At 40.1% G+C, this 22,001-nt stretch overlaps 2 protein-coding genes across 12 annotated transcripts in view; one reads left to right on the top strand and one right to left on the bottom strand.

Moving 5' to 3' along the window:
* LOC119729095 (dystrobrevin alpha-like) overlaps window positions 1-22,001 on the bottom strand; it is a 50,453-nt gene that overhangs the window by 19,755 nt on the left and 8,697 nt on the right. For 4 of the 11 annotated variants that reach the window (XM_038201609.1, XM_038201610.1, XM_038201613.1 and 1 more), the window contains exons 1-5: window positions 17,272-17,651; window positions 11,182-11,286; window positions 9,660-9,740; window positions 6,332-6,545; window positions 3,873-3,958 (exon numbers count right to left, since the gene is read on the bottom strand). In XM_038201609.1, coding sequence (XP_038057537.1) covers window positions 3,873-3,958; window positions 6,332-6,545; window positions 9,660-9,740; window positions 11,182-11,286; window positions 17,272-17,470 — 685 coding nt within the window. In that variant the 5' untranslated portion in view covers window positions 17,471-17,651. Of the gene's footprint in view, window positions 1-3,872; window positions 3,959-6,331; window positions 6,546-9,659; window positions 9,741-11,181; window positions 11,287-17,271; window positions 17,654-22,001 lie in introns of those variants that run through there. The other 7 variants (XM_038201604.1, XM_038201607.1, XM_038201603.1 and 4 more) reach the window with 4 other exon arrangements.
* On the top strand, window positions 98-3,480 carry LOC119729098. The gene is made up of 2 exons (XM_038201614.1): window positions 98-330; window positions 1,278-3,480. The coding sequence occupies exon 2, from the start codon at window positions 1,342-1,344 to the stop codon at window positions 2,245-2,247; it is 906 nt and encodes a 301-aa protein (XP_038057542.1). The 5' UTR covers window positions 98-330; window positions 1,278-1,341; the 3' UTR covers window positions 2,248-3,480.

The raw sequence follows: 22,001 nt of genomic DNA, 5'->3' as shown, positions 1-22,001 counted from the left end.
AGACATATCTTTAACACCATAGTCTGTCTTTCCCTTTACCCTTGACCATAACAATAAAATCCAATCCTACTTAAAGTATAAACGCTGGCTTTGTGTTCCATTCAGTAGAATGCAAACAAGCCCATGAATGGCCGTACGCACGTACCAGTCGCATTCTGCCCTGAATCATGATAAGGCAAGCACAAGGTCATAGTTCACTGGCGTAGTCCAGACACACAACAGCTATGAGTGCATGACTCTCATAAAAAGACCGACGCTGCACGTACTGTTGACTAGCAAAGTCATTGTGTAAAAGGGTGGAGGCTTTATAGAGACTGCTGCTACCAAAAGGTGAGAAATTAACTCTTTTTGGTCAATGTGTCTGTTCACATTTCCTTCAGAATTATATGTTTACAATGTACATGTACATGTGCAAAAATGTATTAAGAGCTACATGTACATGTTGTAGGTACATACACTTATGAGTATATTGTACATGTACATGTATATCAATCATTCCTCCATGGTACATGCAGGCCTATATCAATATTCTGTACATGCATGTTCATGTGTATTAAAAATACATACACTGTATATCTGTTTATGATGAATTTTCATGGTTCCTGTTGACACATATACCGGTATGTACATGTACCGGCATGACCTGGGCCCAATGTCATAGAGCTGTTTAAGCAGAAAATTTGCTTAAGCACGAAAAAACATTGCTTAGTAAAATTAGATTACCGGCCAAAACTCCATGTGATGTACATTGCTTGTGACTGGTATTTAGCTGTTGTTTACTTAGCATAACAATCGCATGGAGTTTTGGCCGGTAACCTGATTTTATTAAGCAAGACGTTTTTGTGCTTAAGCAAATTGTGTGCTTAAGCAGATCTATGCCTTTGTGTTATTAAGAGGCTAGCCATAAAAGTGCAGCCTACATGTACAAACCATGTATTTTTAATGCACACACATGTACATGTACAACAAATGTACGTGCCGTACATGCGTACTCATAATTACGCGTTCATAATGACACATAAGCATGATTCATGATGAATGTGTGTACATGTACATACAATATCAGACGGCATGTACATGTACATATATACATGATGTACTATTATTAATTTTGCACAAATCACCTTTTTTTTCTCTCTCACTAATTTCCTTCAGGTTTGTAAAAATGCATTTTTCGGTAAACATAAACTTCTCTTGACAAAGTTACGATGAACAATACCAGAAATGAGCAGCGTGATAAAATATTGTACTATCTTGTGTTTTTTTCTACCGTGCAGAATCTGAATCGAATCCATTCTCAAAGACTACCATCTGAAGACTCCCGTTATCTTCACCTTCGACATGGCAGACCAAGTCAGATGCACCGTCTGGGGATGTCCACGCACCTGTTCCTCCTCCTTCTTAAAGAGCATGAACAGCATCCCCGACTCCAAGATCCTCTTTGAGCTCTACACCACGGCGTGGCACTTCGGTCCCGAGAGGGACATCACCATCGCTCACACTTTCCCCAAAGAACCGGACGTGGTTACCAACTTGACGGACACCGGTCTGCTGGAGGAGGACTCCAAGTCCGGCTTCCACAGCTCCGTCTGCACCTACGACTTCTGCAAGACCCAACTGGAGGCAGAGTACCCGGGCAAGCGACTGGTCCTCAATAAGGAGAACGCCCCTTTTCTGATCCCCAAGTACAACTACCTACCCAAGGGCTACCGGCACGTTTTCCTGATCAGGGACCCACATATCGTCTTCCCGTCTTGGAAGGTTATTGTCCAAGAGATGAGGATGGTCAAGCATGGAGAGGTCATCTCCTTGGAGAAGCTCATCTTGGACAGACAGCCGCCCGACATCATGCCGACCGGCCTGGGCTTCAAGGAGACCTACGAGGTGTACAAGTACATCAAGGAGAACGTGGATCCGGACCCCATCATCATCGACGCGGAAGACCTTGTCGCTAACCCGGAAGGTATCTTATCGGCCTTCTGCGAGAGGATGGGCCTGCCGTATTCCAAAGATCTCCTGAGCTGGGACAGCGGGTCCGAACTGACCAAAGACTGGATCATCAGTCAGCGACACAAGTTCATCCTGAAGAACGCCAAGACTCTGGATGTTTTCCGCAACAGCACCGGATTCCACAAGCCGGAGACTGAGGTGGGACACTACGCCGAGATCACGCCTGATGTTCAGCGATGCGTCGACTTCAGCATGCCGTACTATGAGAAGATGTATGACCACCGTCTCAAGATCTGAGCACATTTCATCGTGATGCACGTCTTACAAGTCTAAAAGCAAACATTTTTGACTGTTTTCTTCACTTTTTCTTCAAGTGAGGGACTGTTTTCATCACTGACAAAATCTAAAAATAATTAAACTTGAAATAGAAGCCATTAAAAGTTGCAATAAAAAGTTATCCCACACGGTAGAGATAAAACTATTGTAAGAGTAGAAAAACATTTTGTGCTACATGCAATTTTTAACCCATCGCTCTGTAAAATGCATTTAGCATACCGATGCCTACAACTACAAGCAACTGAAATGGTTTTTTTTGTTTTAATTTATGGAAATTGACTGCTCTTCAAATCATTACATACTGCATCCAAATAAAATGCCAAGTAAATTATGGCACAGCCTTGCATTTTATTTCGTCTCACAAATAATGAAACTTGGCTGTACATGAACTACACGTGTGTAAATCAACTCGGATATGATTTCATAATTTACACAGAAAGGCTGAAGATGATGTTCATTTGTCTGCTCTGAAATTTGAAAAATTTGGACTCTTTTTAACTTTATTACCAGTGCCTTGTGTGAAATAAGTTCCTAAGCCGGGGATGTTTGGAGTGTAAACCATACAAACAAAAATTCTGTTTGTCTTTTGTAAATCATGAAGGAACATAGTTCAAACATGAGATATTAAGCACTGCTTTTTTTTTATTTCAAGCTCAATACATCCAATACACTTAAGATGAGGTCACAATGATTAATGTCAATAGGGAAATAAGGGAACGCAAACAAGAGCTTGCACTATAGGCCTATTCATTATATTGAATTGAAACTGCAAATTCAATGGCATAAGTTCAATGTGTAATAACCCGCACGCATTAGATTTGATGAAGTGCTGCTAAATTCTTTCAATAATTTGGTTGATGACCTATGCCAACAATTACATGTATTTATATGCAAAATTTCATGCACGATTTGTTACTTTTGAGCATGGTAGACATTCTGTTAAAAGAATCCCTTGTTTTTTCCTTAGCTGCGAAGGTCACGCAATGATGAACAATTGTGTGCAACTGAAAGGAATTTGTTTGTTGTATAAAATCTCATGTACAATGGATCAACACAATTGTTAGGGATTTGACTTCAGTGCTTTTAGCGTTTAAAGAAGAAAATAGAATAAAGGAAAATAATGTGAGTTGAATTAAAGTGAATTAAAAGAACTTGAGATGTCAGGACTCATTGTTAAACAAAGTAACTGCGAGTGTGACAATGTATTGTGAATACACAAAACTGACATATAAAGCAAATTAGGTTTTGCCCTTCACCGACGTACAAACACTGTATACTCAGTGTGTTACCTCCCGAGTGAAAGTTGGAAAAATCACTCGGGTGGGACTTGAACCCACGACTTCCTGCTTTCTAGTGCCGACGTCTTACCACTCGACCACCAAGCATGCAGGATTGGTTGGCTGGTTCGAATATAATATATACCCGGTATGTGCAGCTATGTACATCAGTACATAGCTGCACATACCGGGTATATTTTACTATTCATTGAATAGTAAAATATTAAGGTTACATGTATTAAGAAATTACAATCATATACAAATCAATGCAAAGAAAATATATGGTGAATTCATAAAAAATAGACTTACATCTGAGTTTGTCCATGATTTTGCCGGCACAGAGAGTGGACAGGGCCACCTTCATTGCAAATACTGTGATCTTGCCCGTAGCTCCACTGGACAAAAAGCAAATAAATAAAAATAAAAATACACAAAAACTTGCCATAATTAAAGACTAACTGCATGTACCTGAAACCAATTTGCTGTTTTATTATTTATTTATTTTTATTACTTATCAATAAAGGACTCTACAGCTACGCAACTGCAATTAAGGGCCTGATTAGTGGTCGGGTTGACCAGGCCAAACTGACAGAAATATCATATAAACCGAATCCGAACCAAAACCAAAACCGATTTTAACTCACTAAAACTGACCCGATCAGACAAAAATTCAAGAAAAACTGACCCGAAACCGAACCGACCTGAAAAAAACCCCTGAATATCTGGCTTGGGCAACTGTGTCTGCTCTTTGTGCCTGAACTTACGTCTCTCAGTAACTGAATCATACCGTACGGCACAGTGACTCTGCAATAAATATTGCACCGTGTGAATTTCAAAACTGTTCTTTTTTTTTCCCGGTTTATTTCGGGTTTTTCCAAAATGGCTTAACCGACCCCAACCGACCTCACCCGACCCAAAAATCACAAACGCAAAACCGTTTGTGGGCCTAGATGTTATAGACCATGCATGATAGACTATAAACCATTTTGGTCGTACCGTGCACAGTGACTCTGCAATAAATATTGCACCGTGTGAATTTCCAAACTGTTTTTTTTTTTTTGCGGTTTATTTCGGATTTTTTCCAAAATGGCTTAACCGACCCCACCCGACCCGAGAATCGCAAACGGTGTTCAATTTGGGAGGATTCCCCGCAAAATGCCAAGGATCAAGAGTTGCACAGAGTATTCCCCAAATACAGCATTTTTCTAAACCGTAAGGCCCAGTAAAAAATAAACAAATTTCTCATCCCTGCCCACTTCCTTTTTCTCGCCCGCCTCCTTTTAAATTTTTTTTTTAAAAATCATACATTTGCTATTGTGTAAATATAGTGTGAATATCTTGTCTTTATTTGTTTCTAAAAATGTTTCAAACAAAATTGTAGCTATATGTAGAAAAGGTTATGGCTCCTTTGGACATAATTTTTTTTATTAGAAAAAAGAGTCGCAAAAATAGAAAAATCAATTCGCCATCTTGAAAAATCTGCCATCTTGGGGAAAATAGAAAATGCCGGCCTGCAACTTTTAAAAAAAAACATGGACGGATTTTTTAAAAGCATGCACAGATTTTTTTTTTTTTATTTTAAATCGGCCTAAAACTGTGTGATTTTCTTATACTCAATCTCATCGCATAATCCTGTATAGTTTCCAAATCTCCAGTTACATGTACATATACCGTGTGTACATGTACATGTACATGTTCATGTTCATGTACATGTACATGTACATGTAGTTCTATAGATGTGTACGTTCACGTACATGTACATGACTGTACATGACTGATATTTTCTACAGCAACCCCAAGAACACCTGCCCTGTCTAAACATCCATCCAACGATCGCCTCTGGTCTCCCCCTTCAGCACCCCCTTCTCCCCCCCCCCCTTTCTTTACTGCCCAGAGTCTTCTAATTTGTCTCGTGTCTTTTCTGTGGCCGTTGTTTTGCAACACAGAATCACCGTTGCATTGACTACTGTGTTGATTCAGCTGCCTCGCCGATGGCTTCCTGAATTAAATGTCTCCTCATTTTTTTTTTTTTATCCTGAATATTCCCTCGGCTGACCAGCTTGATTTTTGTCTGCTGTTGTGGAAATTGCCGTCTGGCATATTTATCCACAGGAGAGATATAAATATGTATCCATCACGTATCACACTTCTAAATTTTTACTGAAATACCGGTATGAGAATGTTATCATGTACATGGCACCAACCTACCCCCCCCCCTCGTAATAAAAAAATATTTGTAGCTTGTACACTGTTTAACCCTCCCTCTCTGGCTGGCAATTTCAACAAGGCCAGCCCAGCAGTCAAATCAAATCAAGTAACCGTTTTTAACAGAGTGCTCCCTGCCTTCATAATTAAGCATGATTGACTGGCTGTGATTGTTATGAAACCTGCAGTAGCTATATACAAGGCCAAGTTCTCGCAAGGACTATAGTTGACCAATGGTTAACTAACGTTTGCCCGAACTCTGTCTAGTCAACGGTGGTTGACTACGCTAGTCGACTATTTGGAACCAGCCTACTGGGGTTGGTTGCTTGGCTGGTAACAAATAGCCGCGCGCATTCATAACGCTAGCAGAGAGCCAGGATCCAGAAGTTTTGCGATGACATTTTGACCAGCGTTTGACTAGAGACGTTCCCACGTTGCTATTAGCGCGCAGGCGTAAGGTACGTCACAAATCAACCACTAGTCGACTAATGGTCCTTGCCCGAACTTGGCCATAGTTGTAGATCCTAAACATGGTGCCCAGATGCGCTGTAAAATCCACTTACTCGTCAAACGCCATCTGGATGAAGTTGGACAGCAGCGTGATGGACTGGTCCACGTTGATCTGGTGCGTGGAGGGCAGACGCTTGTTGAGCTGGTAGTAGATACTCGTCAGGATGGTCTCGACTCGGTTGACGCTCAGCTCGTCCACCGCGCTCAGCGTGTTCAGTCCGTTCTCTCGGAATGCCTCGATCATGTTCCAGATGTCCACCAGGTGCACTGCATCATGGGATAGTTTTTTCAGGGGAGAAAAATGAGCAAATCTAGGAATAAAAGTATGACACAATTTTTTGGCCGAATTTCAAGATTGGTTTTTGCCCTTCAAAGAGAAAACATCAAACATTTACGCACGGCTGAGCATAAACAACACAAGGTCTGGCCTTAGACCTTGACACAGTGCATCCTCCAAAATCAGCAACACTGTTGCCATATAATAGCCTCAATCCTGCAAAATCCTCCATTTTTTTCAGAGGATTTTGGAGGATTTGAGAAGGTTAGGGTATATTTTCGACCAAGGATTTCAAAATATGTCATTTTTTTTGGATGACACATGTACATGTACATGTATTTGATTTTACATACATGTACTATCTTTTATTTCGTTAATCTTTAGGAACAGAAGAGATCTGTGTTCAAGCCTGCTTTTATAAGAAACCCCGGCGTATTTCAGTCACGCCCCGCCCCTCTTGAAAAAAATCTCGGATCCACTGAGCACCTTTAAACGAGCATCTTGATGTATATTGGAAATTGCCGATGGTCGTCCTCTCATTGATCATTCAGTGAGCGCACTCACGAGGGTGTCCAGGCGTTCATGAATAATACGAGACTAGGCCTCCGAGGGGAGTATTTATAAACCTCGGCACAATCAACCGAACCACACATCATCATACAATTAGATTTAGTCCGGCCCAGTAAATTGAAATGATTTGCTTTCTGCTCTGTCTCCAGAGGGGAAAAAAAATTCACGCCCTGAAGCAAGCGTATAGAATCAAAATCCGTACTTTTTTTTTTTATCAAATGACTGTCTTTGAATGATTTAATTACTGTATGCAAATTCTGTTTGAGAATTGTGGTCTTGGGTGAATAAGTGCATTTTTTTTCCCTCGGAAGGCATCTGCAGTAGAAAATCTAATATAAAGAGGAAAATTTTCAAGGTGTTCCCAAAGGCAAAGACTGAGGGAAATAAAGGCAATTTTCCACAAATTCTAGGCCAGTGAACGATTGATAAGTTTTACTAAAAAAAAAGCCCAATCCACGGCCTCCGTTATCTTGACAACTGGAAAAATTTGCTGCAATGAAATACTGTGCATTTTAAACAATGAATGAAAATTATTTTCCATTATTATATCAACATTGCTCAAATATTTGAGAAATTTTGCAGCAACAAAAAACTCTGCATTTTACACAATGAATGAAAATTATTTCCAATTTGTTTGACTTTGTGCAATTATTTGAGTGTGAGTAAATCACACACCGTGGCAGCCTGCTTGTATCTAGGGGCAAGGTACAATATTATCTAGTCATACAGTAAATATGTACAAAGGTCACCGTTGTACAATAAGTGTAAAGTTCGTAAAAAGTGACTGACTGAGATAGCATTCAAAGCTTGGCTTATAACCGACATACATGTACAGAGGGTTCACAGACATACACTGTACATCTCTTAGTGGTGATCATTTACGGGTACAAGTACAGGAACCGGGTACCCTATTGAAGTACAACAGAGGTACCTGGGTACAGGTACAAGTACAGGAACCGGGTACCCTATTGAAGTACAGAGGTACTGGGTACGGGTACAAGTACAGGAACCGGGTACCCTATTGAAGTACAACAGAGGTACCGGGTACGGGTACAAGTACAGGAACCGGGTACCCTATTGAAGTACATGTACAACAGAGGTACCGGGTACGGGTACAAGTACAGGAACCGGGTACCCTATTGAAGTACAACAGAGGTACCGGGTACGGGTACAAGTACAGGAACCGGGTACCCTATTGAAGTACAACAGAGGTACCAGGTACGGGTACAAGTACACTGGAACCGGGTACCCTATTGAAGTACAATGGTACCGGGTACAGGTACAAGTACAGGAACCGGGTACCCTATTGAAGTACAACAGAGGTACCGGGTACGGGTACAAGTACAGGAACCGGGTACCCTATTGAAGTACAACAGAGGTACCCGGGTACGGGTACAAGTACAGGAACCGGGTACCCTATTGAAGTACAACAGAGGTACCGGGTACGGGTACAAGTACAGGAACCGGGTACCCTATTGAAGTACAACAGAGGTACCGGGTACCTGTAAAAAAATTTCAAAACCTGGAAGTTGTCCGAAGGGTTTTATAGCCTGACGGGGTACACTTCAACTTTCACAAGTGTCAAATGTCACGCGTCAAATGCACATAAACGTGGAATCTGTTTAGGTTTTCCATTTTGAAAACTCCCCACAAATGGCATTCAAAAGCTTTCTTTTTCATTGTCTGAGGAGTTATTAAGTAATATGTAAAGTTGGTTACGGGTACACGATCCGGTAATCTGGAACAGGTTCCTGATATCAGTGGTCGGGTACTCGGGTACCCAGTTCCGATGCACACCCCCTAACATCTCTCTATTTTATTTTAGGACAACATTTTATCAGTCAAGAATTTAGATCCCATATCAATGTTTGGGTCAACTAAGTGTCCACATGTATGTCAAAGGAACAGGCAACACAGATTGTGCTAATGTTCAGAAAATATTTATATAAATTTACATGTATATTGTAGTTATTTTTAAAATTGTAAACTTGTACATGATTTATCTGAAAAGGAAGTGATAAAAAATGTTGACAGTGGCTGATGGAAATTAAAAGTTTCTGAACTATAAATAGTTTTCACTTAGTGCACTTCATTGTCTTTTCGTAGCCATTGAAATTAATGAAGTAAAAAACACAAACAAACAAAAAAACAGACAAGAAAAAAGAACCGACTGACAAAACAACCAACAGACAAAACACCCCCTTCAAAAAAAAAATCCAATTCAGAGTCTGAGACTCATGAAAAAAACAGAAACATATCATCTTTTTTCTAAGGCCTAAGCTTTTATGGTATTGATCCTCCCCAAGTTAATTAATCATGTCTCTGTGTACATATTTACGGCAAGTGCATAAAAGGAAAAGCTAATCTGGCACTGACTGAATCGATACAGCTTCGCCGACATCAAAGGAGCCTGGCCTAATGAAATGACACACCATAAGCCGTCTTACACAAATAAGACTTGCATGTAAGACCAGTCAGCTCTGTGCGTATTTATGGAACTGTCTTCTACTACAGCTTTTTTGTTTTTGACTTACGATTGCATCTTCGCTGGATGAAGCGAAGCTTACAGCTGGCCCTGTAGGTGGCAAAGCGAATCACGTCAAAGTTCTGACTCCCTAGTAAAAAGACAAATTGAAGTACTTCATTAGCTCTGTGGGTTCAACTAAAAATTATCCAGCATTGGTTAAAAAAAAAAAAAAATTACAAGTTCACGATTCATAATGTAAGCTCTGGCCGTATTGCAAAAAGTCTTGCATGAAATTGACAAAAATGATCCCTGCCAGAGCTGAAAAATGCGACGCCCAAAAATGCGATGTCGGTGCAAATATGGAACACCATACTTTTGGTCAATTTTCGTGACAGACAGACAGACCGACCGACCGACCACCAACTAACATGTTAAAGCTCCTGCCAGAGCTTAAAAATCCAAACATGAAAATGTATCTTTGACAAAACCCAGCAAAATGGGTTAGAATTTGCCACAGCTGAGATTTAGAGGCCCTTAAACAAATCATGCGCAGCAGAATTCACGGAACTGTTTATGGAAGGAGACATCAAAATAATGACTCTCATGTAACATGCTCTAGTTCATAATTTAAGTTGACACGAAAGTTAATTAAGAAAGAAAAATGTACACACTTCACTACACAGTGACTTCAAACTCCAGTTCTCTCATGCATACAAATGTACATAAATATGTCGGTCAACACATGTTCATGCACACAAATAATTACACGCGACAATATAGGGGTCCGCTCATAAGTCCGAAGCCTCATAGGTCCGACATCTCATAAGTCCGACAAAATCACATCCCCTAACCAAATAAAGGCCCATAAGTCCGACGCCTCATAGCTCCGACACCTTGTAAGTCCGAAGCCATAGGTCCGCCATCTCATAAGTAAAAGTAAAGTCTGTCCCGAGCCAATGTGGCTCATCAGGCCGGTGTTTATCTCCGGTTTCAGTGACATGAAACGACTGAGAATATTTCTACTCCCCCTGGATGGGATGCCAGTCCATCGCAGGATTACTCCCCAGCTAATGCCGGTACCCATTTATACTCCTGGGTGGAGAGGGGCAAGTGGGGGTGAAGTGCCTTGCCCAAGGACACAATATATGGCCAGCGGCTGGATTCGAACCCCGGACCCTCCGATCATGAGTCACGAGTCCTAACCACTAGGCCACACACTCCCCCATCTCATAAGTCCGACAAAATCACATCCCCTAACCAAATAAAGGCCCATAAGTCCGACGCCTCATAGCTCTGACGCCTTGTAAGTCCGACAAATTAAACGCCTCGTTTTTGCAATGCCGGACTTACATGTACAGTACGAGGCATCGGACTTATGAGGCGTCGGACCTATAAGGCGGAATAAATCAATTTTATGACTCATAAGTCCGACGCCTCATAAGTCCGAAATTTCGGACTTATGAGGCGTCGGACCTTCGAGGCGTCGAACTCATGATACGGCCCCACAATATACAGTCCAACATATACATGTCCACGTAAATAATGACGTGCATGTATTTTAATTGATGCAAAAATAAACACAAACTTACTCATTTCCGTGATGAGTTGTCTCCTGTCCGCCATGGCCTTGTGTTGTGCCGTCGCCTCGTCCAAAGCTTGCAACGATGCACTATCGTCCAAGATAGGTGGAGCCCCTGAAAGCAAGCAACAAATAATCCTATGCTTAGTTTGGCATGTTGGTTCTCCTTTCATGCAGCTTGCACCTCAGGAGCGCTGGGTTCGATTCCACCCCAAGTCCCTAACCACTTCCTGATCCCAACTTTGTTGTTTCCCTTAGGTTATCCGGCTTCCCTTGTCATTTTGTATGTCGTGAATCTCAAGCATTCTGAAATGTTTTAGAGGACATGTGACCTTTTGGCCATAATGTGACCTCCTTGGGACAGCCACATAAAAGCTAAAGGCACACATACAAAATAATAGTCAAGCTTTGTGCAGGTTGGCCAATCAGGCGACTGATTCTCTTGAGTCTATTTTGTGCTTTCTGCAGGTGTTCGTGGTAGAGAAACACACCTGTTTCCCGTTGTAGTTACATGTACTGTACATTAAATGTAATGCAGGTGTACAGTTCATGTCATCATACGACAGAACAACTACCATGTACTGTATTCACCGAATGATCATCACTTTAAATTTCCTATACATGTACGAAAACGAGACAGGCAAACACAGGTACAATGTACAGCGTATCTGATGGTCCCATGATGCTGAAATATAAGATGGTAGATTATACGTCACACATTTATAGAGTAGCTGTAACACTTGCACTCTAAACATTTCCAAAAATGTTTGTACGTGTACAATGTCAACAACATACAGTATTACAGGTACATGGACTGCACGTTCCTGAAATCAACAGCAAAAATTCCAAAAAATATCTTCCTACACGTAGCCTACCAGGACTTGTTGCGACTGACAAAGGTTTCCCCATGTTGCCCGTGGAGCGAAACGTGAGAAGCACGGACCGGACAGCTCACAGTTTAAATCCAAAAGGCATGCATCCCTAATCGTTACACGCTTTGGTTGAAAATCAAGACGGACAAGTGAAGACAGGGCCTTAAAACCGTGAAAAATACATGTCAGCGGCTGGTCTCCTCAAACTCGACCCAAAACGTCCCCACGGGGGTTGTGAATGGACGAGGATGACGCCTTTTAGAGGCTACAGTCTGAGGTCTCTCCCTGTAAACAGTGTACAACTTAAAGTGACCCGGCTAATCGAGTATTAATGACATACAGTGATTGGGACAGAGCTGGGGTCGTTTATCACTGCAAGCCAAGAAACCATTAAAGCAAGACAGGAAAAAAACAAGGGGAGAATGTGAGCCTGGAGGATCATACACAGTTTCACAGAGGAAGGGATTGCGTAAACGGGAACGGTCGTTTGTCAACCTTGACGCTCACTGAGCACAGATTGGTTTTGTATTGGATTTTGATTAGCTCATCAATTACGTGCAGCACCTGGGAGTTAATTGGATGCACAAAAAGCTGAAGTGTTAAAATCATCACACCTATACATTGTATGTAGTTTGAGAAAGAACTTGTACTGTACATGTACATGTACATGTCATCTATACAAAACGTACATATTAAATTGCAAGTTACGCTGTAACTTTTTTTGACAATTTTTGTTTCAATTTTTTTTAAAAATAAAATTGCTCTGTGAAGGACATATAAAAAAAAGTCTATCCCGAGTCTATAAGGCCTATGGCTCATCAGGCCGGCGTTTATCTCCGGTTTTAGTGGCATGAAACGACTGGGAATATTTCTATTCCCCCTGGACGGGATGCTAGTCCATCGCAGGTTACTCCCCAGCTAATGCTGGTACCCATTTATACTCCTGAGTGGAGAGAGGCAAGTGGGGATAAAGTGCCTTGCCCAAGGACACAACGTATGGCCAGCAGGATATATAAACAGGCTTGATAAATTCAAAACAGGGTGTTCAAAACCATTGGCAACCCTACACAATTTATGAACATTGTACCGGGACATTGTACGGTACCGGTACAAATGTACACTTGAATGCTTGGAGAACAAAAGTGTACACGATTTCCACGGTATAAATTGACCATTAATGTAAATTTCTTAGTTCAGCTTTGTGGTTGAATGTTTGACAGATAAAGAATAGAGTCCAAAGAATATTGCTCTCTAAATATGCAGAGTTGTCTGCACTGAGCAATGACCTGCATGAGGCAAGGATCGCATCCCGTCGCTAAGCTGTCTCCTCTCATTTATCCTGCCCCAGAACCCTGGCTGGGAGAGAAAGAGAGAGAGATAGAGAGAGACGATGCTGCTGTAACGTCGCTGCAGACTTGCTCACGGGCGCATTGCATTTTCAGGTATTTAATGATTTCCTCCATGGTTGGGAGCTACCGTCGGCCAGCAGCCAACGAAAAAAAAAAAAAAAAAGGGAAAGAGAGAAGGCTAGCTGGAGATGACACTGAGGGAACTTCTGGCGCCGTGGACTATAAAGAAGATGACTGGGTTGGGGCATTTGCATAACAGTACTGTACAGAACATACACAGTACCGGTACATGTATAATCCTACATTTTGTTTCATTTTTGTTTTACTAAAGAGTATCAAATGAAGAAGAAAACACTGTGCACTAGATAAAAATACACATAGCTACTTTTATTTGTATCTCAGTCTGGCATTTGATATTTAAATAAGTATAGATCATAAGATGAATGAAAAGTGTATTTTACATAAACACGTACACCCATACATGAACGTAAATGTACATGAAGAGATTTGTGTTCATGTAGTAGTACTAGTAGCCAGATGGAGCTTAAATACCACAGTCATAAATACCTGAGAATGTTTACCCATTCCAATTGGTTGAGAGTCCATCACGTAGATGGTTTCAAATCGCTGATGAAAGTCACTGCTGCGTTCTGCGCCACATCGCGCAGTCTGTGCCGCGCAGTATGTGCCGCTTGCGCCAAACTCCATATAAGGAGATATTTAGCACTATGCACGCGAGGCACATACCATAGACATGACAAGAGGGATGTTTCACAAAGAATGAAGTAAAACTTTTCAACAAAATCGTTGGAAACGTCTCAATTTTTTAACTTGTTTTGAAAATGTCAAAATGGCTCGAGCCTTTATCCATGACCCAACAAGCTGGTTCTAAATGTACTCGTTGAACCGGCCAAGCTCATATGTTTATTCTCTTATTTCAGAATTTGTTCCCGTCCCAATACTTTGTAAAACATTGAAGAAATTAGGACATTAATACAACTACTTCATGCATACAGGTGCACGCGGCATGTATCTAAGGCTGGATTGCTGAGTTGGTAAAGCATTTCGATGATGCTCCAGAGGTCGCAGGTTCAAATCTCGCTACAGTCACTGTTTATTATTTTAATAAATATTGTTGGAATAATGAAACATGAAACGGCAGTTGGCTGCTCTGGTAACGCCTGCTGGCATGGGATCAACGCATTTAAGACATCTCCTCTGTCAGACAACTGACGGAGCTCCTTGTTTCCTCGTCTTCGTCTTCATCAGTCCCTCGCAAACATCTCGGGGGCAAATTTGCACTTCATTTTCGCAGGCCGCGCAGCTCGGCTGAAACGACTCCAGTTATAATACCGAATAACAGTTAATGTTTTTATAAAATGTACTTATAAATAAAGAAATTGCCGGCTTGGCCTGGGCTCTCGCGGAGAAGATTTCCGGGATGCGGAGGGATTATTGGAGACAGGGAGGCGCTCTCTTCGAGGTGTGCCCATGAATGAATATTCGCTTGACGGATATATGTACACACGTACACAAATCTTGCTAAGAATTGCACAGCTAGGCCAACTGCGTTTGCACAATTTCACAGACTCTGTAAAATTTTGTACTGGACAAGAAAATTGCAAATGTATGGATACATGCATACATGTACGGTATGTACATAAATTTAATTCTGCAAGCTAAATAAATGTCAGTTTTCATACATGTTTTTAGATACCGACATATTTTCAAAGTTAAATATTTTGCCTTTAAGTCACAGCACTACACTGTATGTATTAGGAAGTAAATTTACCATATAAAATTCAGAAGAGATTCATGAAAAAAATACGTACGCATGTACTTGCACATATGTAATGCATATAAGGTACGTAAATCATCTACACATTATGTATGCACAGTGTATTTTCTTGTATGTCATTTTCAGATCAATATGTGTACAAGCACACTGCAAGTACAGGTACATGTACATTGTAAACATGCCTTTGGTGGTGATTTAAGTGACTGTTTTTTAACATAATATTGAGTTTCATGATAGCAGGTCTGCAAGCGTAAAATCCATAGAAATTACAATAATGCTGGTAAATAACAAATAAATTTACATAAATTTATTAGAAGGCAAATATATGTAAATGTATGCGCATCTCAAATTGCATTTATTTGTTTATTAAAAACGTTAAATTTTTTCAAGATTGCAATGTGATTAAATGAAAATCTGACATTTTTATTCAAGTACACAAACATCATCAGTACGGACTTGACGAACATAAACTTCTAGTGTCTGGCCTGCCTGGACTCACACACACACCTCACTGTACATTGTAACTCTTTTGATGATCGTTATTGACAGGTGGCAATATTGACATCTAATGTCATCAATTTGATGAGTGCTAGTGATTCTGATGTTAATATCTGCACAAGTGTAAATTTACACCTGCTGTATGGTACATGCGGCGTACAAAAATAAGCATAAGGCCAAAACAAAAAAATAAGTCGGTCTCTGGTCAGCGCGCGCGTCGATTTTAATCATGCGCGTCGATCTTTTTTTTCCCCAAAATGTTCCGCGGTAGCTCCAACAGCGCCCTCTATTTCCGCACCTCCTCAATTTTTTTTGCCAAAGAGCACCATTAAGGAATGGGAAATTGCACCAAGGCAAATGATCGAAAGCACCAAGGCAAATTATAGAGGACACCAATGTACATGTACATGTACACAATAGTACCCACCTTGTCTGTACAATCCAAGCTTGAAGAAAAAAAAGAAGAAAAAAAAAAAAAAAAAAAGCCACGTGGCCGCGTCAATTCCGGAACTTTGGTCTGACCGGAGACCGAATATTTTTTTTTTTTGGCCTAACCAAGAGTACAATTTTAATTAATTCGCGGTCCACTGAGAATTTTAGATTACATTGTGTAAATCTAGTTTTTCATATTTTTTGTTTACAATTTGCAGCAGATGTTGCCATCGTAGGCACAAGAAAACATGTACATGTATGTAAAGCAATCAACGCAAATCTAATTACTTTTTTCAGTGTACATTATTTAATGTTGGTGCATAATGCAGAATTGGCAGAGTGCCAAAACAGCCATGCACTCAAATTTGACCTTTAAACTGATAGTGATACTGCTATTAACGATGCAGTGTGAATGAACGTAACATGTAGACTGCCCTGAAATGTTCATGTGTACATGCACATGTGTACAGACGTGCAAGCACATGTGCACAAATTAAACATGTTCATATAATTAACAAAATAAAAACACAGTGTACTACGTACATGTATATGTACATGTACATTGTACTATATGGACAAATACTGTTCAATGATTCAGTCTGTATCAATATTAGTACAGTACCGGTGTAGCATGAATTTAGGTTTTATGAAATACGGACTCATTGGTGGTATTGCGCATGCTCATGCATAGATAATTAGGAGAGGGACCGGTCACGAGACCAATAAAAGGGAAAAAGAGTCAGATTTTCATACGAGTCCAATTTTCATATGACACCGGTACATATATTACAAGTATACATTGTAGCATGTTTATAATTTTTGCCAAATGTACATGTAATAATCGCACTGTAATAATCTGCAAACAAGAACATTTTACATGTATTTTTTGTTAAATATTTTATTTAAGACCATAAAAATTTGCACAGAACAATACACACTGATTTCTGAATACAACTTACAATGTACATGTGTACATACACACATGTACATGTACATGTAGGTACTATCAGGTACTATCATGTACATGTACACTGTCACATGTACTATTACAGTAAGAACTGAATTTTGATAATACCGGTACTGTACATGAAATGCGAATGCATAAATCACAAAAATATGCTGTCGTCCATTCCGTACACAGTTCCCCTCACCTGTGGTGGTGGTTGTCGTCGTGGTCGTAGTACACACCGTTGTGCCAGTGCAAGTACACGCACACCTGGCACAGCTCGCTGTAGGATTCGTCCTCTCACGTGGCCGGGCCGGACTAGAGAACGAAATCTTCAAGTTGATTTCAACGCCGTCGCAGACAATTGTTTCATTCACGTGCACTGCGTCCACTCGTCTATACATACATGAATAACAAATGCTGGGGTTCCAATCGTCATCGGTTAACTCCGACTGGTAATAGCCGACGTCCTGTGCAATTTACTTCCCGACGATTGGGACATCCTCTTTAATTTGAGCGGCCAGCTGGCGCGTCCACCGGCTCCTTCTCCGAACATCCGTAGGAGTTGTGGACTATTAAGCAGGCTCAGGAGTCTCTCATCAAGCCAGAGTAGAAAAAAAATAATAACATTATTCCTGCCGAGAAAAAAAAACGCGTGGCACAATGCTCACACATGTGTGTCCGGGACATGTAATGTTGTAGCAATAATTGGAGAAATGAAATTCAGGATGCAACCATTGATGCCTTCCTTGGTTACGGTCTTAGGTCATCGTTACGGGGACCGAGCAATTATTATGAGACGGGATTCAGTGCCCCGTGAATACTGCATAAGGATGCTCTAATAATATATCGCCCTGCACGCAATATATACGGTGCTCATTGTGTAACCTTACGAGGTGCAATACATGTAGGTCTGTACGTTGCTTATTGGGGACAGCAAAAGCAGTTTGATTGAAGATCCGATGTCCTTGGCATTAGCAATAAGGTTGGATTGTGTTTAACCGACATGTACATAGGAAATTATGCAAGATTTTTGACAGTACACTGTACTAGTAAACATTGTACACTAGTCGCTGAAATAAACATGTTGATATACAGACCTCACCAGTACATGTAATGTTCATAGAAACTTGTACAAAATGTGTATAATTTATTGTTATTCGTCCACAAATGCTGCACAAAATGTAATTTATTACTCTTCTGTAAATGCCGTTCACAAATTCAAACATGTATCATTGTACATACACCATGATGTACAATGTACAATATAGGTACATACATGTACTTGATCATACATGTATACATGTACATGTAAAATATAATTTACAATGTAGGCCTACTATTTCAGTCTTAAATTTACTACAGAAAATTTCAAGGTTGTGTTATTAATCATTGTGTTATAATTACACAAAATAAGCAGTTGGGCTTGAAGGGCAGTTTCCTCCATAGTAACAAATAGGCTCGGAAGGAATGTGTTTGTCGCTGATGGGGACAATGTGTGATAATTGGCGGGGAAAGGTCAAGTAAATTAAGGAAGCCATAGAAACGATGGAGGAGGAACGGGAATAGAGTAATAGGACTTTAATCGCAGCGAGTAATGCGGTTAATGTTTAATTAATTAATACGCTGTGTACATGCACATGTACATGTACATGTTGTGTATAAAAGTACTGAACAGAGCAGTACTGAGGTACACGTATACATGTACAGCATGCGTTGAGTTAATGTCCATGCTAATTAATAAGGGAATAAATAAAATGTATGTGTTTGGCGGGTTTTAAACAAGCAGGGCCTATGTTTAGAACCGGCTAGGAGCTGAACACGAATAATGGCCCGAGCCATAAATACATGTACCTTTGAGTCAAAAAGTCAAAACAAGTCAAAAATTATAAATTACCAACAGTTTTAAAACAATTTACTTGAACATTTTTGAAACACCCCTTTTAGCTATGTTATGGTATGTGCCTCTCACGAGTAGTTGTAAACGTCTCCTTATATGGAGATTGGTGCATGCGTGGTGTGTACTACGCGATGTGGCGCAGAATGCTGCGGTGCCTGTGTAGTGCAAATTTAGGGCTCTCGAAATAAAGTTTTAAAAAAAATTACACAGGACTGTTTCACTTAAAACACATCTTTTCGTTATGTAAAACATAACACCCCAAAATCCTGAAACAATACAATACAATACAGTATTTTATTTCATCACAATTAAAAGACTTTAAAAGTGAAATTCTTCTTCCCAATGTGCACATACATGTAAAAACAATATACCGGTACATATATTTAGACACTTAAAAATTTACATAAGTCGAAAACTTCAGTTTATGAAGAGTTAATAAGTATAAAACCACCAGCAAAAATCCCTACTTTAAAAAAAGAGAAGCTTGAAACAATGACAATTGACAACATGCATGACTTGGAACTGATATTATATTACACACTGACTGAAAATCACAAAACCAGAGACAACAAATAATAACAAAAATCACAAAACCAGAGACAACAAATAATAACATCCAAAGTATAGACAATAGTTTGGTTTAAAAAATACAATCTTCCAAACTGTCAATTAAGCACCCCCTCTAGCTCCCCCCTCCCTAAGAAAAAAAAACCTGGGATGACAAAACTACATGTAAATTCTGTCCCTGATCTGTTACTGTATACATGTACATGTACAATGTATCTGCATTGATAAACTACAATACAATAGCTGTTCTGAAGCATTGACGTAAAAACATCGATCTGCCAAGCTGAACAGAAGAGGGCTCACTTCAAAATCAATGCACGGACTCAGTCAAGCATTCAGCTCAGCTCTTATTAATTACATTGTATGTGAATGGAATTTATTGTGACATTTGTGTGTGTCTAAATGCAACGATGTACAACTTTGTACACCTTTGTTGTTTGCGCAAAATGATTTTATTTCAAAACAATAGATGTTGCTTGACCTTTTTAATACCTTAATTTTACGGTACATGAGTAGGTTTAAATTTTGATAAAAAAAAAAATTCATACATTTCCCTTGGATTTTAGGTGTAGGGGCCTACATGAACTGTTACGTTTTGTCTTCTTACAATGTAGTTGTTCACTGCATTAAACAGGCATGCAACTGGGAAGTCACAAAAAAAGAGGAAATTCAATTCTTTCCAAGACTTTGTACAGTGTTTTTTTTATTTTCAATGGCACGCATTGGAAGTTAAAAAAGAGGAAATCAGCTGATCCGAGGAAAAAAAGTTGAATGCCTGATCAAATCAATGCAAAAAGCATTCAGTAATATCACTTGAACACACAGTCTCCAAATATATTTAAAAACCTTGATTTGATAAAAATAGGAGATTCTTGCAATGAATGAATGCACTACTGGCATGCACTCTGAATTCCAAAATGTGTTTGAAGACTTAACAGTGTGTATAATGTGCTTAACTTTGTGTACAATTATTAGTGCACTGCATTCAAACATAAACAAAAATATGCAAGGATATAAAAAAAATATGTGTGAAGGAATGATCATGGAGGTAGGAATGTTCCTGTATGTTTACATGTGTTCTTTCCTTCATGATGTATGTAACCCCATTTTACAATTTTGCATCCCAAACAAGTTTGAGGATTTAAAAAAAAAATTGTTTACCCCTTTTTTTTCTCAACAGAAAAACAACAGCCCCCCTGATCTGCCCACCAGGAAGTACATGTAAATCAAGGGTTGGGTTACCATCCATGTCACATTCCAAACACTTCACTGGCCCATAAAATATGCTCATGCTTCAGGGGGAAAATACACTGTTTAATCTGTGCATGCATGACTGTGCAGCTTGTGCTCCCGTTTTCCTTTCTCCATGATTGAAGAGATCCCTTCTTGCACACAAACAACCTTAATGAATCCCTCAGAAAATTTCAATTAGCCTGAACTCAGCAGATACCAGACCTGTCATGTGGAGGGGTTACATGTACTGAAAACACTCAGAAGACTTGTGCAAGTCGAAAGTACATAATCCCCTGAATCCTTTTGCCAGAAGACCATGAAAAATATGAAGACAGAGGTGTTTCTGTGACCCCATCACCTTTAAAGGGGCAAGTCTTTTCAGGCTTTCTCTACCTCCCTCAACTCACACTTTCAGCGTGTACTACAATGTACATGTACATGTAGTACTACTGGACGAGATGTGGGTAAATTATGAGTGGCCCCTTTAAGTTAAAGGTGTGACATTAAGACTCCACATAGTGTAAATTTTCTGCACCTTCATTGTACCTCTCTTACATCTTAATACTTTAAACCATGGAGGATTAGACCTACATGTACACTGGTCCACACATCTACACGCCAAGCAAATTGACGAGATACCCTTTTGGACGCCCTGTCAATTATCCGTGTAAAAGTACATGTAGAAGTTCAAGATTGAACAGTGAAACAACTTGGTCAAGCAGAAGCGGATCTAGAGGAGGGATTGCGGGGCTTAACCCCCCCCCCCCCCCTCAGCCACTGACCAATGTTATGATTCTTAAAATTGGGCCAAAATAATAAATGGAATGCTAAAGTTCCTATAAAATTTATTCCCAAGTTGCCTTAAAATGCAGGAGAATTTGAAAAAGGCATTGTCATTTCAAAATATTCCCGGGGGCAAGTCACCGGACCCCCTAGTCTTCACTGAACCTTCCCATTTCATATCAACCCCCGTTTCCTCAAAGGTAGATCCGCCCCTGTCAAGTCTTATTTTTCCAATTTTCTTACTGCTTCTCAACTTTTCACAGGTCTGCTTGCTGGTTTGAGCCTGATAGCCTACATGTATATGGCAATATCTTACATGTGATATTTGCCCATCGCTGACATAATCTTGTGATCTGACGATTATCGTAGATCTGACGTTTACATCTGTAGAATGCCATGGTCCAGTGGTTATGGTGTTTGACTCATGTGCGATGGTAAATGGGTTCGAACCC

This window comes from Patiria miniata, unplaced genomic scaffold (assembly GCF_015706575.1).
Source record: "Patiria miniata isolate m_02_andy unplaced genomic scaffold, ASM1570657v1 HiC_scaffold_20, whole genome shotgun sequence".
Classification (NCBI taxonomy): domain Eukaryota; kingdom Metazoa; phylum Echinodermata; class Asteroidea; order Valvatida; family Asterinidae; genus Patiria; species Patiria miniata.
The sequence above is the reverse complement of the archived record's forward strand: the minus strand, read 5'-3'. Positions and strand labels throughout refer to the sequence as shown.